Source organism: Elephas maximus, chromosome 1, assembly GCF_024166365.1.
Source record: "Elephas maximus indicus isolate mEleMax1 chromosome 1, mEleMax1 primary haplotype, whole genome shotgun sequence".
Taxonomy (NCBI): domain Eukaryota; kingdom Metazoa; phylum Chordata; class Mammalia; order Proboscidea; family Elephantidae; genus Elephas; species Elephas maximus.
Genome location: NC_064819.1, coordinates 48,091,467 through 48,109,822, shown reverse-complemented (window position 1 = coordinate 48,109,822; position 18,356 = coordinate 48,091,467). Strand labels below are relative to the sequence as shown.

Genomic DNA, 18,356 nt, shown 5'->3' with positions numbered 1-18,356 from the left:
AGAAGTGCCTCAGTGGCCAAGAGCTGTTATGGATCAACTCTCCAACAATTGCCTTATATATCTCTCCTGAACTCAAGTGTGGTGGCTCCAGATTAAAGTCTTTGTCTTAGTATCCAGATTCTTCATCTTCAAGTTCAACAAGAAAGGATTTCCTCTTTCGACATATTTCTTTCTAGTGTGCCTAAGAGTAAAGAGGTAGAGATTTCCCAGAGTGTATTCTACCATTTGAATTCAGGAATTTTCCAAGTCCTGGCAGGAAACGTGAGCCCCATTCAGAAGCATGGTTCACTTGGTGTCCCTCACCACAGAAATCTGTTCTACACCAAATGGATTTCCACCTCCCGCTGACGAAGAACAGCCCAGTGGCTACAGCTATTAACCTGCATGCTAATTAGGTTGGCATTTATAATGAGAAAAAAAGTGTTGTTCTAGTTAGTAATTTTCCATCTTTTTCTCAATAAGTATTCACCAGTCAGAGCAATAAGTTCTCTCATCATACTGGTTCCATTGCCAACAAGTACCCATACTGTACACCATAAGCAAATGTGAAGCTGGTTAGGTAGACAGGAGAGCAGAAAGAGGTTTCGGTTGTTACTAATGAGCTACCTTCTCCCCTCACTCATTTATTTCATAGGTCCATGGAGCTAAAGTAGTTGGTTCTGACATGGTTGTGACAGTAGAGTTCACCAATCCTTTAAAGGAAACTCTGCAAAACGTCTGGATTTACCTGGATGGTCCTGGACTCACGAGACCAAGAAGAAAGCTGTTCCGGTAAGGGCTGAGGGGTGGGAAGTGAGGAGAGAGGGATGGGTTTGTGGAGAGCTCTCTCTCTCTCTCTCTACCTGTCTATCTCTATCTCTGTGTCTCTCTTTTACTCCTTCCTAAGCTTACAGCTAATCCTCCATGAAAATGCCTGACAAGATACTACCCCCATATTGCCCATTTATGTGGAGCACGGAATAAAAATGGGTTTGACCCACTTCCATCATTTAATCCTTAAAACCACCTTAATGAGGTAGGTGTTATTATTATCTTCCTTCTGTAGCTGAGAAACTCAAGGTTTTGAGAAGTTGACTGGTCTGCTCCAAGTTATGCAGCTTTTAAAAGTAGAACAAGGATTCAGATTCAGGGTGGCTGATTCCAGAACCCAGTGTTCAATCATTGTGCCGTACTACCAGTTACCAGTTGCTGTTAATTCTGACTCGTGGCGACTCCATGTGTGTCACAGTAGAACTGTGCTCCACAGGGTTTTCAGTGGCTGAATTTTCAGAAGTAGATTCTTTTTTCAAATTGACTCGATGGCAATGGGAATGGGTTAGATTCTTTTTTCACCGGCACCTCTGGATGGACTCAAACCTTCACGCTTTTGGTTAGCAGCTGAGTGCATTAACCATCAGCATCACCCAGGGACTGTCATACTGCCTCCTCATATATCAATTCTACTAGTATCGAGTACCTACCATGTGTCAGATATTGTGCTGACAGATGCCTCTTTTCATGGGACCCTTCCTTTCCAATCCCACCTCACAGATTTTACCGAGCCAAGCACCTTTCTCTAGAACTGTTGCGTTTAGTAGAAAAAGGTTGAGGCTAACAAGGTCTCAACTTGGTTCCCCATCCAGGTGATCAAATACTACTTCAGGCTCTGCAATAATATGAATGAAATTAAGCCTTTTCTCACCCAGCACCATCAGACTATGCCCTATAGGTCTCTACCTCTGTGACATGTATTGACAAAGAGCCCATCACTCAACAAGACAGCCCATTCCATGGTCAGGTAGCTCTAAGTGTTAGGAAGCACCTTTTCTATCTCTTAGTTCTACCAACAATCCTAGTTTTGTCATCTGGATCTGTGCAGAGTAAAACCCATTTCTCTTCCCCCTAACAGTCTGCAAATGTTTGAAAACAGCTGTCACGGCTTCCTTAAGCCTTCTCTATTGGGGGTCAAACACCTGCCCTGACTCCATCCCTCTCGCTTCTAATGGGGTTCAGCTCCCTCCCTCTCCCAGGACACTCCAATTTGTCAGTGCTGCTCTTCAAGTCTGACACCCAGAATGGATCCCAATCTTTGAGGCTTATTACTTTCATTCCTGCTAAAGAAAAGTCCATGTCAGCATCAATCAATCTAGCACATTTCCTGTGGGGTGACCTTGTAAGGCACTGAAAGGAAGGTGGAGGACTTTGTTGCTTGGAAAACTGCTTTTTGACTGCATATGTTAGGAATTTTCCCAGCGCCCTTCAAGGAATCTGCCCCACTCTGCCGTCTATGGAGACAAGTGCAAGGTTTCACTCACTCCTGGTCCACCTGTAAAAGAGGATTTGTCCACTGAGGGCTCCCTGCATTCCTTGCAAACAGCATACAGGGCTCACAGCTTCTGCTTCACCATTTAAGAGTTTTGTTTTTGTTTTAATGCTGGCTGATGCAGTCAACAACAGAGAAAATAATCTTAGTGCTTTAAAAAAATGCAAGCAGGAAGCATAACAACCTTCCTGTGCTAATAGGAAAGTTGCAGGAAAAGAGAATTAAATTAGAAATCAACCCCAGCTAGAGGGAGAGGTCAGCAGAGATAGCCCTACTTTCGTCAGAGACGACAGTCTCACCCGCCCGTTCTCGCACCTTCCCACTCTAATCAGATGCAAGATTCGCTTAGGCAAAGTGAAACACGCTTCTTCTTCCAAAAAGCCCCCTGCTGTATCCAATTTTTCATTCTCAAACAGAAGACGACAAGCTGCAGCTTTGTAAGTCCGGAAACCTCCAGCTACCTTTGCTCCTTGGCTGCACCAAAGTGTACAGATTTCAAGAATGCTGCCTTGATCACATACCAGCCCACAGAAAGGGACATCCTGTGTTTTAGAAAAAGATGACTCCACACACAGGGCAATGGCCCACCACTTGGGAGGTATAGGACTTACAGTAGGTTGAGTCCCCTTGGCTCTGCTTTTTGTTAATATTTGGCATCTCCAGTACGAGAAAAAGTGGCTTTTTTTTTTTTCAGTAAAATGACAGAAGAGGTCACTCCCTACATGGACATAGTAAATGTCCCATCCATATTCTGGTTTAAAGTACTATTCATAGTTAAGACCAAAACACAGGTCTATAGCTAAGAAGACAAAGAGATTCTCAATCACTTACGGGAACCCAGATCCAGGATGGACTCTCTCGCAGGCAATGGAAGCTCTGTTTCTCAGAACCAGTTGCCATGGAGTTGACTTCAATTCATGGCAACCCCATGTGTGTCAGAGTAGGACTGTGCTCCACAGTTTTCAATGGCTGACTTTTTGGAAGTAGATCACCAGGCCTTTCTTCCAAGGTCCCTCTGGGTGGACTGAAACCTCCAACCTTTTAATTAGCAGCTGAGCACAGTGCTGTTTGCACCACCCAGTGACTCTTATTTCTCAGAAACTGTCAAAAATTGGAAAGAGCATGAAACAGAAAATATATGTGTCTTAGGCTGGGTTCTCTAGAGAAGCAAGACCATTGAAGCATATATATAGAGAGAGAGAGAGGGAGTGAGAGACAGAGAGATTTATATCAAGGAAATGGCTCACACAGTTGTAGAGGCTGGCAAGTCCCAAGTCTGAGGGTCAGGCATCAGGCTGGAGACTTCTTCTGACTCTTATCACTGCAGGAGCTGATGAACCCAAGATTGGGAGATCAGACAGCAGGCCACTGCTGGCTCATGGGCTGTGTAGGCTGACAAAATCCCAAGATCAGCAGGCAACATGGCAGGCTGTTGGTTCAAGTCCCAAGAACTGGCGGTCAGATGATGATGGGCTGGATACAGGATCCAGAGCAACTGGGCGAGTTTTGTCAGAACGTCCATATATATACTGGATGCAGGCCACATCCCTGAGGAAACTTCCATTACAACTGATTGGCTGATCACAACAGATCACATCATGGAGAATGTCTACATCATTACATAACTGCCAAACCACTGAGAATCATGGCTTAGCTAAACTGACACACAACCTTAACCATCACAAAATATTACGTAGGCTGGATGAGGGACTTTGGAGCCCGCCCCACTTGCTCTGTGTCCTCCTGACTCAGGCACACACCTACACAGCCAAGACCTAGGCCAGCCAGCAATGCTTCCATCTCATCAGATACTTAGAAACACTTCACTGTACTTTGTGCTGCTGAGATCTGATCAAAGAGGGACAGATCCATGTAACAACTTGGACCCCTAAAAGTGCAATTCTGTAGAACCGGAACCCTTTTCAAGACTGTATTCCTTTCTAAGGTACACATCTTGAGTAGGCAAGGGGATCATCACACCCACCTGCCCACCATACCCCCTTCCAGGGCCCCATAATTGAGGGGATCTCATGCTCAAAGCACTGGGCTTGGGCAGGCGGAGCTGGTGAGCAGGGAGTTGAAACCAGGAAGAAGAGCAGTGTGGGTCTCGTTCCTTGCTCAGGGTTCAAGCCACCTGTCCTCTGAGATGCCTGATGTCCCTGCTCCCCCTTGCCTCCCGCCTGCCTCAGATGCTCCCAGGTTCTGCTGCCACAGACACTCAGCTTTTAAGTCTCTGCATTTGATACTTCCAGAACATCAAATAATTTATCTTCCAGATTCACTTTTCCCTTTAAAAAATTAGGTTCAGTGAGTTATTTCAAGAGAAAAATTCCCTGACTTTGTGAATTTGGTTTAAATTTTCAGTTTCCTGAGTAGGACAAAGATGGAGGGTTAGACACACAGAAGACAAACCCTGGGTAGTTGCAGTTTATTGTAATAATAATCCCATTTGCCTGCATGCATTCAAGATGATGAATGGCCGGTAGAGCCTGATGGCTCAGCACATTACTGAGAATCATCCATCACAACGTCTATCCCCAGGCAAACAGGATTATTCCAATATTACCCGCTTGCCAAATATGGGCAAATGGTTTTATTCTTTTCTCTTTCTGTGCATATTTATGTGGGCAAACACACATTAGACATGCACCCATTTCTTCACATGTGTATTCATCTGTGGATAAACACACACATAGACATGTGTCTGTATTTTTACATGTGTATGCATCTGAAGGAAAACGCACACATAGGTTTTATCTGTATCTTCACGTGTGTGTATGTATCTATTGGTAAACACACACAGACATGTGCCTCTCTACCTTCATGTGTTTATTTATCTGTGTATTTATGTCAATAAATGCACACGTAGACATGTGTCTGTATTTTCACATGTGTATGTATCTGTTGGTAAACACACAGACATGCATCTTATCTTCACGTGTATATAAATCTATCAGTAAACACGCATATAGACATGCACCTGTATCTTCATGTATGACCATCTGTATCTGTGCACATCAGCACGTGGAGTTTTATGAATAAGAGCAAAGAACGAGGATAAGCTCAAGGATTTAGTTTCTGTTTGAGGTAGTTACCTGCATGACATGGTCCAGGCCAAACCCCTAAGCAGGACAGCTGTTTCACAAAGTGTTTCTTGAGGGAGCCAGGGTAAAAATAGCACAGCTATTGGGAAATACCATAAAGCTTTTATCTGTGTTGAATCGATCATTGTAGATTACAGACAGAGAATTGTTTCCCTGCATACAGGCAGGAGAAGCTTACTTTCTTCAATTATTTTGCAGAGAGTCAGGCAAACAGCAGCCACAAAGGTGGTGATGAATAATAACAACAGCATTGACAAGAAGACATGTCTGACACTTCTTGGCACTCACCATGTGCCAGCACTGTTCCAAGTGCAGCACAAATAGTAACTCATCCTAGCCTCTCCACGTCCTATTCAGTACTATCAGTGTCCACCTTTCACAGGTGAGAAAACCAATAGTGAGGTCAGTGTTTTTCAAATCTTGGAGCAACCTAGGTAGGTGTGTATGCATTTGTCTCCTGATTTAGTTTTTATATAATTGATTAAAATGATTGGCACAGCTACATTTATAAAGTACAAAAATTAAGAAGAGTTAGCAAACATCCAATTAATTTAGACATTTTAGATTGCCAGAGTCAAAGTCAATTTCTGGGGTAGCCCCAGAGAGAGCTCCCAAGGCCTTAGGTGCCTTTCCCTATCCACTAGCTGCTGATATGAGAGAGGAAGGATTTCTTACTTAATGTCTGGAATTCTGAGATGTGGGGCTTTTCCTCTCTTCTCTTGTGAATGTACTCCATGGTCAGCTGAAATGCTACTGCTTTACTGACACTTGAGTTCTAACTTGATGCAGACTAGGTCAGGCACAAATATATGGACCCAGGTTTCCCCTTCACTTAGGCTCTGTCTACGATAGGGTTGTACAGCCCACCCCCAAGGGCAGATGGGCCTCAGGTAGCTCAGGTCGTGGGCCCTCTTGACTCTCTTTGACAGTTCCCCTTCCTTGCAACCCCTCCCACCGCCACCCAGTCCAGAGTGGCAGCCATCAGCCCCTGCTCCTTTGGTCTCCAGTGCACTCGGTGGTGCCTAGTAGGACTGCCTCGTTCCAGTCTCTGACCTCTGACTCAGAGGCCTTTGGGGTCTCTCCATAGAGCTCCCCTGAACAGCTCTTCTCTCTTTTCTGAGCACAGAGCATCTTCTTTGTGTCTCCCAACATGTCTCTGTTCCTGAAGTTAAGCCATCCTTTTCTGACCTCAGTTCTCCCCAGAGTCCCACTTCCCTCACAGTCCCGAAGTTCCACATCGTGGGTGCTGGTGGGAACGGTAGGAATCAGCTCACTGGAATGCAGTCTGGCTCAGCCATTCACTAGCTGTACAATCCGGGAGGAGCCACTTGATGTCTTCGAAATGGACTTTCCTTGTCTCTAATCTGGAGGCAATAACACCTTCCTCTCAATCCTTCACTCCCACTTTTCCACTCCTCTGAGGCAGGCCCTCCCAGACCCCAGCCACCCGCCAAGTCCACATACCATCTGGGGAAAGAGATTTTGACACAAGACTCAGCCTGATCATCAAAGTCATAAACACTGCTTTGAGGCCTGAGCTAGCTGATTTGCCATTTTATAAAAAATAGTTGCCATTGAGTTGATTCCAACTCATGGTAAACCCCATGTTTGTCAGAGTAGAACTTTGCTCGTAGGGTTTTCAATGGCTGATTTTTTGGAAGTAGATAGTCAGGCCTTTCTTCTGAGGTGTCTCTGGGTGGCCTTGGACTTCTAACTTTTGGGTTAGCAGCTGCGTATGCTAACCATTTGCACACCCAGGGACTCTACTAAGTAAACCAGCCACGTAGCTACTGTTCCCTTTACTTTCAACTCAGCCTAAAGGTTGGGCATAGCCTGAGAATTATCTTTGCCTCAATGTCACCATAACCTGCTGATCTGGTAAATTCTGTCAAACAACAAATTAAGCTGCTGAGAGATGGAGGAGCAGCTGAACCACTCATTTGTCTTCCTGTAAATAAAGAAAGAAAAAAGCTGGTGTGACTGAGAAAGCAACAACTAGCTAATATTTACTGAATGGTCACTGCATGCCAGTCTTATGTGAGGCTCTTTGCTTGGATTATTCACTTAATTCTTACAACAGTCCTAGGAGGTAAACACTGCATTATCCCCATTTTACAGGGGAGAAAAGGAGTCCCTGGATGGCACAAATGGTTAAGTGCTCAACTACTAGACAAAAGGTGGCGGTTCAAACCCACCCAGAGATGCCTCAAAAGAAGGACCTGGTGATCTGCTTCTGAAGGACTGCAGCCTTGAAAGCCCTGTGGAGCACTTCTACTCTGCACACGTGCAGTCACCAGAGTCATAGTCAACTCAAGGGCAAATAACAACAACGACGCAGGAGAAAACACACTTAGAGAAGTACAATAAATGACCTAAGGTTACACAGTGGAGAAGTGGGAAAGTCAAGTTTTGGGCCCAAGTTTTCTGGCTCCAGAGCCCATGCTTTTAACCACATACAAAAAATCTCATTATACAGACACACGGTCATGACACACTATTTAGATAGCAATGTCTTTGATTTTTTACAATTAAAATGGATGCATTCACCCCAATTAGCTCTTCTCTGTATAGCTCCATCTGACAGGCAGATATAATCATTAAAATAAACTTCACATATAATAGTGTTCACTTTGATACCAAATTTATCATATAGTAGAAACAAGGTCAGTATTCACTTGGTATTAATCGTTGCAGATATATCACAATTTCCATTTTCATAACTTCTAAGCACCCCAAACTGTTACTTACAGCAGCTTTATATAGAGTCCCTGGGTGTGGCAAATGGTTAATGTGTTCAGCTGCTAACCAAAAAGTTGGAAATTTGAGTCCACCCAGAGGCACTTAGGAAGAGAGGCCTGGCAGTCTACTTCCAAAAAAATCAGCAATTGAAAACCCTATGGAGCACGGTTCTACTCTGACACACACAGGGTCACCATGAGCAGGAGTCAACTCAATGGCAACTGTTTTTTTTATGTCCCCAAATCCATTGGAATGCAAATTCAGTAGGCAACAATTTCGGCAACCATAGAGTAACTTTGAGAACCAGCTGAGTTTCCATCTGAACTACTCCTATTTGTAACAAACGCTACCTTGTACCAAGCACATGGAACAGATTGTGCTGTGTGAAGGCAGCCAAGTCTTTTGATATGCAGCAAGTCTTGTTAAAATCCCTCATTTTGCTTCCTGGCCTTCAGATTTGCATGAAATTCAAAATAGAATACACCCTATTGTACTAGCAGAATCTGGAAAGAACATGCAACTGACTAATTCTAGCTCTTCCACTGTCTAGGTCATTGGGCTGAGTGAGCTTGGATGAGTCCCTAGGCTCTTTAGGATCTCAGTTTCCTCGTCTGTTAAATGGGACACTTGGACTAAGTGATTTCTAAAGTCCCTTCCAAGTCTGACATGCTGTGTCTTAGTAATTCCATGAAAATAGCCAGGCCCAGAGGTCCATGGTAGACCAGCCAGCACATGCTCTCCCTTGGCCCAGCAAGCAGACCCTAGGGATTCTCAAAGAACACCTTGTAGGAAGCTCTTAGTACTGAAGAAAAGGAACATCTTGCTTGAGAAATAAAAACACGTGAAAAAGTAAGCACAGTGGTCAGAAAAGGTGAAGTACAATGTGCAGTAGTAGAGAGAATGCAGGCAGTCCTTAGATTATGAATGTCCCACTTCCTGATAACTTGTACTTAAAAACGGACTGTCATAAAGCCTATTACATTAAAAATTTGGGTTACATTCATACAATGACTCATAATAACGAACACACACGCTACTTTGTGATGCTCATGAATACATTGTGTGGTTTGGAAGTGTTTTATGTGCATAGAAAGGTATTTACTATATGCTAAGAAAACATTTGACTAACTGATAATAAATAAGAACCGTATGTACCTGTTCCGACTTACCTACAAATTCGACTCTAAGACAGAGTCAGGAACAGATCTTGTTTGTAACCCTGGGACTGCCTGTATTGGTTTGGAAATCAGATAAACAGGAGTTCAAATCTCACCTCTGTCAATTTATCAGCTATATAATCTTGGAAAAGTTATTTCACTTATTTAACTCTCCAATTTTCTTAATTATAAAATGTATAGAATAGTACCTGCCTTGTTGGGCTGTCATACGTATAAACACGCCTATGCTGTCTTCCTCTGGAGGCTTGCAAGGGATGATATGTGTGAAGTACCCCAGAGAAGCTTCAGTTCCCCCTGAGCCTGATAATCTCAGCCATCCTGGGACTGGGCTTGGCCTGGAGGCTTACGAGGACCTCAGAGCATGGGCTGGGAGGATGAGGAGAACACTGGGACCAGAAAAGGCTGGCCCAGTTATCAGGACGCTCTAGGGCACTGGCAGCCACAGTCAAGTAGTAGAAAGATACATGGATGGAAGGACCCAATGGTGGAAACAGGATTAGATGAAGGTTTACATGAAGATAGAAAAAGTCAGATGGCAGCAAGCAGTGTGATGTTCCAGGGGCTGGTCCTGGGAACAAGTCTCTCCCAAGGGGATTGGTAACAGCTTAATCATGTGTCAGGTCCTAGACCGAGGCAGCTGGGGGATTCATACAGGACTGTAACCCAGAAGGCAATAGAGTACTAAACATGAACGAGGCAGAAGGTAGGTCATATGGGTGAGGCTGATGGGGAGGGTTTGGGAACAAGCTCGAGTTCAGCTGGCTCATGGCTGCAAGGGGCTCACCCCAACTCCCCACCCTGGGTGGATATGTCTACTGGGAGGTCAGTGGAAGGCACCATGGCCAATAGTATGGTCACTGAGGGCTCTGGCAGAGCATCAGGAAGGGGGATCTTTGTGTTGGAATTTACGAAACCAGCCAACCAAGCCCTTCCACCATAAACTGAGAAACAGAGAGCAGTGACTGACAGGGGTTCAAACTGCTACCTGACCAAGGTGGGAAGCTGGGTCTTCTCTTCCAGGGAGTAACACCTGTCCTCTCTTTTCTACTGTTTCAGTGAAATCCGGCCCAACGCCACCGTGCAGTGGGAAGAAGTGTGTCGACCTTGGGTCTCTGGCCGTCGGAAGCTTATAGCCAGCATGACCAGTGACACCCTGAGACACGTGTACGGCGAGCTGGGTGTGGAGATTCAAAGACAACCTTCTGTGTAAAAGCACTGAAGGCCTCTTACAGTCTTGGCCAAGAATGTTCCAACACACAAATAGTCAGCTCTTGCTTTAACTTAGGTGCAAAGGCCCAGATAGCACTGGATAAGACCCCAGAGTAGGGGTGCCATGTATTCCAAGACACACTTTTTCAAACCCAGGCTATTCAGCATGAAAGTCAGTTTTTAATTGCCAGCTTCCAAAGGATTCTGAGTATTAACTTTAATTAAGCTCTAATTAAGCTCTCATAGCTCATAAGAGTAAAGGTCATCATTTATCATCTGAAATGGCTGCAAATTCAAATATCAGAGGACTTCCTTTAGCTGAGGGGTTTGCCCAATACCAGGCTTCATTTAAAACAAGACTTCTGGCTCCTTATTCTGCCCCATAGGGGTAACACACTCCCCAAAAGGGAGGGAAGCACGTGATTTGGGCCATCGAAATCTATTCCTTTTTCTTGGATTCAGGTTCTACCCTCTGTGTCAGAATATTTTTCCCACCCACAAATTGCGCACAACATCATTTTTCTGCTTGGCAAAGCCAGGGAAAGGTCTTTCATCTCGCACCTGCAGCAAAGTGACTGCCTGCCAAATTTCACAGATTTACCTTGTGCAAAGATGTGGCCCGTATTAACAAATTGCATTTGTGGGAAACTTAATCACCTAAGAGGAGATAAAAAAGCAACACTCAAATCTATTAAATAATGTAGTTTTATGATGCATTTTATAGGAGCCCTCACACTGTGGCCTGATCAGCAGGAACCAATATCCTTTACGTTAACCCTTTCTGGGGTACAGTACTTGGAAGTGACGAGGCTGGTTTGGGACAGGAGGGATGAGGGACTCGCCTCCTTAATTTGTGATTGTACTTCATCTCTCTGTCTGGAATCATCTCCTGTGCACTATAATGCAGGCCTAGGTACTTTGGCAGAGGTAGAATAAGCCCAATACGTTGGAGGAGCTGAAAGATTTAGTGAGCAGACGCGTGGGAGGACTGGCAGCCACTCTCTTGCCCTTCCCATGCCCCACATCAAGACCTCAACTGAGCGCCCAGGGGCTAAAAAGTAATATGGGGTCGGCCTTGAAAATAGCCAATAGGTTCAGACCCAATGCCAGAGGTTGCTGACGGCATTTGTATTATGCACCAGGAGACAAGGCTGCCTGGTATTTATTTGCAAGGCTGATTTATGGTCAGCATTTCCCACTGATATGCCTAGGGTGTGATTTAGGTCACTAGATTATGAGTCTTTGCAAAAAAATGGACAGAAGAAGGGAGTTGGAAGAAAGCAGAGCAGAATGCCCTGGTCAGTATAACTACAATTTTAGGCTTTTGAGACTGTTTTTTGAGGCTGTTCCTGAGCCTTCAGCACCAAGAATCCATGAAGATCAGGTGGTTCTCACTATAGGCGCATCATACCTAACTCTATTAAGTAATCTCTTGGCGTTTTCCAAGCTTTCCAATACCCAATTTTAAAATTAAATGCATTTTGCTAGACTATTAAACTAGCTTGACTTCATGTATTCTTATTAACTAGAATGTAATAGAAGCTTAAAATAAAGTTAACCTGATTATGTTTGCATCCACAACAGAAGTAAGCTCTCTTCATTTTCAGCATATCATAATACTAGCTGCACTGTTCCAAAAACCTTCCTCCCTCAAGAGTAGACAGCCCATCCTGGATGGGAATACAAACATTTCTCCTTTAAAGAGAATTACTCTAATAGGTATTGATGTTACAGTTAGCTTCCCTCACTTCCATCTCTATATATCATTAACCACATTCACTGAAGGAAGAAGTTTGCATATTTAGTTCAAAAAACAGCTTTCAGAAACTATAAAATCTCTGTACTTTCTGTCTTAGTTATCTAGTGCTGCCGTAACAGAAATACCACAAATGGATGGCTTTAACAAACAGAAATTTATTAGTCTGGTAGGCTAGAAGTCCAAATTCAGGGTGTCAGCTCCAGGGAAAGGCTTTCTCTCTCTGTCGGCTCTGGACAAAGGCCCTTCTCATCAATCTTCCCCTGGACAAGGAGCTGCTCCATGCAGGAACCCCAGATCCAAAGGATGCAGTCTGCCCTTGGAACTCTTTTCTTGGTGGTATGAGGTTCCACTGTCCCTCTGCTCACTTCTCTCTTTTATATCTCAAAAGAGATTGGCTTAAGACACTATCTAATCTTGTAGATCTCACCAATATGACTGCTGCTAATGCATCTCATTAACATCATAGTGATAGGATTTACAACACACAGGGAAATCACATCAGATGACAAAATGGTAGACAATCATACAACTCTGGGAATCATGACCTAGCCAAATTGACAAATATTTTGGGAGGTTACAATTCAATCCATGACACTTTCTCATGAGTGACCTCGTAAATCATTGTGGTACATCAGTGGACAATGCTGCATGTATACCTATCATGGTGAACACCAGTTATGGTCTTAGAAGAGAGATGGCAAATACACATAGGGCATCCTATATTCATGGCAGACATCACTGATCAATTGTAGCTCAGATTGGGCTTCATAATCCTTCTCAATACAGTACTCCAGACCGTTACTACTAACTGAATGAAGTTGCCACTCAAGATGAAATCTACTGCAATCCCTGCCTTAGAACCAGCCCATCCCTTTGACACTGGGATTCCCACACTATCTAGTAATGCCATGGCTCTAAAAATAATATTCTAGCAATGCTAACAAGTAATGTGTCTCAAATGGCAGAAAAGACCCTGAATTGTAGTTTCTGCCTGTGCTAGTCCTCTCTGTTTCTGTACAAATTCTTATTTGTGTTTAGACCTTCAATGACAAAAGAAAGGTAACAATACTTAGTGTTACCAGAAAGTACTTCTAGGGAATGTAGCAAACAAACCTTAACAATAGGACACTCACAACTATAGACAGACAGATGGACAAATAGATACCATATTATATATGTAAATTAACTATATATATGCAAATATATATGTATATATTTCAAATAATTTAACCTCAAGTCAGGAGGTAAACGCAATTATTGCCAAACAGTAGATGAAGAAGCTAATAAGACCTAGGAAGCCACATGTCATGGCAAATCAATCTGGGGATAGGAGAAGACAATAAAAGCTAATTGAGTTTTCAAGAATACCCATACGCTGTATACTCTTTAAATGGAGCCCTAGTAGTGCAGTGGTTAAGAGTTATGGCTGCTAACTGAAAGGTCAGTAGTTCAAATCCACTAGCTGCTCCTTGGAAACCCTATGGGGCAGTTCTACTCTGTCCTATAGGATCGCTGTGTCAACAGGTATACTTTTTAAATCTCTTGTTTTCTCCCCCAAATTTTAAGGATGTTGGATTAAAAAGCAACTTCAAGCCTCTTCAAAGAGCTACAGTATAACAACAAATAAAAATATATTGCAATTTATAATGAGAATCTGGAAGAAAATAGAATTAGTGCTAGACTCTTTGACACTCAAAAGGCACGAAATCCCAGGTGGAAGATCACTGTTTATAAACACCCATCCAATGTCACTGTAAAGTCAATAAATAGTCAACCAGCCCAACCATTCCCATTCACCTTTTCAACCAACCCGCCATCCCTATCTCCTCACCATCCAGAGAGCCAGCCATCCTTCCAAACTGCTGTCCATCCTTTTTTCCAACCATCCGTCTATCCATCATTCACTAATACATGCATGCAAGCATGAATTCAGCAAGTATTTATTAAACATCAGGCATCACACTAGACCTTGGGGTCCACCCTCATGTCTCTTTTAAAGGAAAACCTCTCCAACTTAGCACCCAAGGAATTAATTGTTTCTGGAGAACCTCATTCCCACCTTAGAGCAAGTTTAGCCTTCTGTTTTCAGCATCTCAACTCATTCAGACTCAGCTCTACCTTCATAAGTACTTAGGTGTCTACAGAAGAATGAAAATAAGATTAAACAAAAACTTGTGATGTGTCTGTCCAAAATCACTTTATAAAAACAAGCACATACATAAGGGAAAAGACAAAACACCTCAGCTGCAGAGGAAGAAGAACAAGGAATTTGTGCTCATCCTAATTGCCAGGAGTTACACTAAGCATCTTCTGTCTCTAGAAAAGACGCTTGGTAAGCTGGCTGCTAGTGCAATTCATGAACTCCTATTAATGTTCACACTAATCATTGCTTTAGGACTTAAGTAATTATACAAGCAATGTTTCACCATACCTGAAACTAACAGACATAAAAACCAAACTGAAACCCTTGCTATCGAGTCAATTCCGACTCATAGCAACTCTATAGGACAGAGTAGAACTGCCCCATAGGGTTTCCAGGGAGCAGCTGATGGCTATGAACTGCCGACCTCTTCTTTAGGAGCCGAAGCTCTTAACTACTGCATCACCAGGACTCCAACATAGGGGGTCTAAATGAGTATTTTCTTTTAATAAAAACAAGTGCCGATAACACAAAGAGGGTTCTTTTCTATCTGGGTTTAAGCAAGTTTAAAAAGTGAGAAAATGCAGCATGAAAAGAAGTTACAGTTAGATTTAGAATTTGTTTTCTTAAAGTGGCAGGTTATAAATGACCACAGATTTTTTACACTCTGTCATTGAGAGATGTCCACATCTTATCTCCTCCCCTTGATTCTAGGTAGGTCCTGTGACCTCTTTGGTCAACAGAATGTGGTGGAAATAACACTGCCAGTTCTCAGACCCAGGTCTTAGGAGACTGGTAGCTTCCACTGCTTATCTCTTGAAATCGTCTCCATAGAAGCCCTGTGCTTCCATGTAAAAGTTCAACTACGCTGAGACCGCCATGCTGGAGAAACCACATGGAGTTGCTACTGTGAACAGTCCTACCTGAGCCCAGCCTTCCTGTTGTCCCTGCTAAGGCACCAAACATAATAAGAAAATCATCTTGGGCAATCCAGATTGGTCCATCCACCAGCTGGACATCACTAAGTGACCTCAGTCAATGCCACCTTGAGCAGAAGAACCACGCTTCCAGGCCTTGCCCAAATTTCTGACTCACAAAATCATGAGACATGATAAAATGGTTGTTGCTTTAAATGGCTAAGATTGAGGTAGTCTGTAATGCCATGAGACTTAACCAGATCACTTAGCCTAACAATCTCAGGAAGGAAAGCAACTCACTCATTAACATTATTCTCTTCTTTAATGCAATGCTCAGTGTTTTTAAAGATCATATTTTCTTTCTGGAAAACAGATACATGATACAGGTATACAGAGAGGTAGATTAGATAGATATAGATATGCAGATAGATATGTATAGATACATCTGTTTGCTCCTCTAACTCTCCACAGATTTCTTGAAGAAACCTAGCACATGGACTTCCATGTCTAATTGTTGAAATCTTGCCAGTTCCTTTAACTCTTCCTTTCAAGCCATGGTTTTCTGGACCCTTCAACTCCCTCTTCTCCACCAAGATTTAGTTAAATGCCATTAGGGAAAACTTTAAGATGAGAGAGGGCGCAATGAGGATGGTAGTCCTTTCTCACAGAGATTTAGGAAAGTGGAGCCACCCCATCGTGAACCTCAAAGAGATGTCAGATCCTCCACTACCCCCATGAACTAGGCTTCCCCACAAACTGAAGCCTCTGGGAATGGCCCAGCATTCCGTTCACAAGCCTACATTCCATTCCCCCCCTCCCCAACCCCGACATTCAAAAATGCCTTAATTTGCACACAGGTTTACACCAATTTAACTCCAATTATGTGAAACAGGGGTGGTGCAAATGGTTAATGCACTCAGCTACTAAATGAAAGGTTGGGAGTTTAAGTCCACCCAGAGGCACCTCAGAAGAAAAGTCTGGCAATCTGCTTCAAAAAAAAATAAGCCATCAAAACCCCTGTGGAGCACACATGGGGCTCTGACACACATGGGGCTTCTTTGAGTCAGAGTTGACTCAATAGCAACTGTTTTTTATGTGAAACAAAATAGAATATAGTAATTTATTTTTATGTTAGTTCTATCTAGACCCAAAATTTGCAGCCACTGTGACAGGTAAGACCAATAATGGCCTAAAATCAGGAGTTTCAGATGAGTGAGAAACCACTCATGGAAGCAGGAAATCAGTCACCCTTTGTCCACGATTGATGCCAATGACCCTAGAATAGAGTCTTGCTGTCTAGAAATGTGTTGCCATTGCTCACCAGTGGCCATAATGAGTTAGCCATTCTCCTGCCCAGGCTCTGATCTACAAGGGCCTTTGGATCACAACTGGGACCCAACTCTTTTTGCAGATCCTTCCATCAGCATACTGTCAAAGACCCACAGAAGGTCCATATCCAGGTGATTTCCCTGAGATCTCAACAGGATGCACTGGCATACCCTCATCTCTCACATATCCTCCTTGTTCTTTCAGAAAGTAGAAGGGTACCTGATTTGACATCCTATGCCTTTTCTTCAGAAAAGGGATTCTTAAACCTGGTACAGAAAGTCCTTATATTATGCCCTTATATTCTGAGCCATAGTGTTTGATATGAATTTTTAATGGTTTCCCACCCTAATGACATGCTCATTTTCCTACTTTTAATAATATTTTTTCATTTGTTTAGCCTTTATTGTTTGTGGTGCTAGTCTCTTATGGCTAATATTTTCCATATTGCAAATTTAGACATCTATAACTTCCAGTGATCTTCAGATGACAATGGCATGGAAGCAAGCACACTCCCTGACCAAGAATTTCCCTACCAAACCAAGCCTGTCAAGGCTGACATGCCCATGGTGTTGGTCTGCTGCTACCAAACTTGCTTCTTTGTATGTTACTTTTATTGTAGACACAAGGCTGAGCTCATGAGTATTATTCTTTTGTCTTGACTATAACCATGAATTCAAAATTATGGCTCCAATAAAGGAATCTGCCTTTTATGCTGATCATTAAAAAGAAATGCTAGGTATCTTCAATAATATCCCAATTAGCTTTACGGAATGCACAATACTAAAAACCCATACAGATCAACAAAATATTATTACTGACACAAAATTGAAAAATAGGTATAATACCATTATACCTCTCTCTATAATGAAAACAATAGGCTTCAGCGATATCTTCATTAGCAATGTTAAGCAAAAAATGAAAGCCATTGCCTGAGAAATTTAAGTTAACAAAAAGCCTGAGCTCACTTAAATTACCTAAATATTGAAACATAATACAAAAGCATTCTACATCATTTCTTTTCTTCAGTCCTTGTTATCTCCTTTAAAAAAAAAAAAATCCAATTTAAGGACAAGTATAGCATCTATATATTCTAACAAGGGCTTATTGTCCTGTTCTGTTAGTGTTCAATACATATAAAATAATAACAAATAATAATAAGAGACTGGCTGTATCTTGATTTTTTTTAAATCATTCATCAGATAATTAGGTATCCACAAAGTTACCTTTATTGTTATTATTATTATCATACACATAAAGTATGCCATTAAAATCCCATGGCATACTTGGTCCTGTGCTGAATTGAGAATCAGCAAAGAGTTCTGTCACAATAGTGAGATAAAAGATTGGTCTTGGACATTGCTGGTAAGAGTGTGACTTGGTGCAACCCCTTTGGAAAACTACTTGGCACTATCTACTACATCTGAAAAGGAGCCCTGGTAGTGCCGTGGTTAAAGCACTCAGCTGCTAACCAAAAGGTCAGTAGTTCGAACCCATCAGCCACTCTGAGGGAGAAGGATGTGTCAGCCTGCTTCCATAAAGATTAATAGCCTTGGAAACCCTGCAGGACAATTCTCTGTCCTACAGGGTCGCTATGAGTCAGAATCAACTCGACAGCAGTGGGTTTGGTTTGGATTTTTTACTACATTTGAACACATACTATAAATCAGTAATTCAACTTT

General features: G+C 42.7%; 1 protein-coding gene across 1 annotated transcript in view; it reads left to right on the top strand.

Annotated features, from left to right (window-relative positions):
• F13A1 (coagulation factor XIII A chain) overlaps positions 1 to 11,434 on the top strand; it is a 235,778-nt gene extending 224,344 nt beyond the window's left edge. Inside the window, exons 14-15 of the mRNA XM_049882606.1 lie at positions 635 to 771; positions 10,380 to 11,434. Of these exons, the coding sequence (XP_049738563.1) occupies positions 635 to 771; positions 10,380 to 10,533 (291 nt within the window). The 3' untranslated portion in view covers positions 10,534 to 11,434. The remainder of the gene's footprint in view (positions 1 to 634; positions 772 to 10,379) is intronic.
• Positions 11,435 to 18,356: the final 6,922 nt, after the last annotated feature.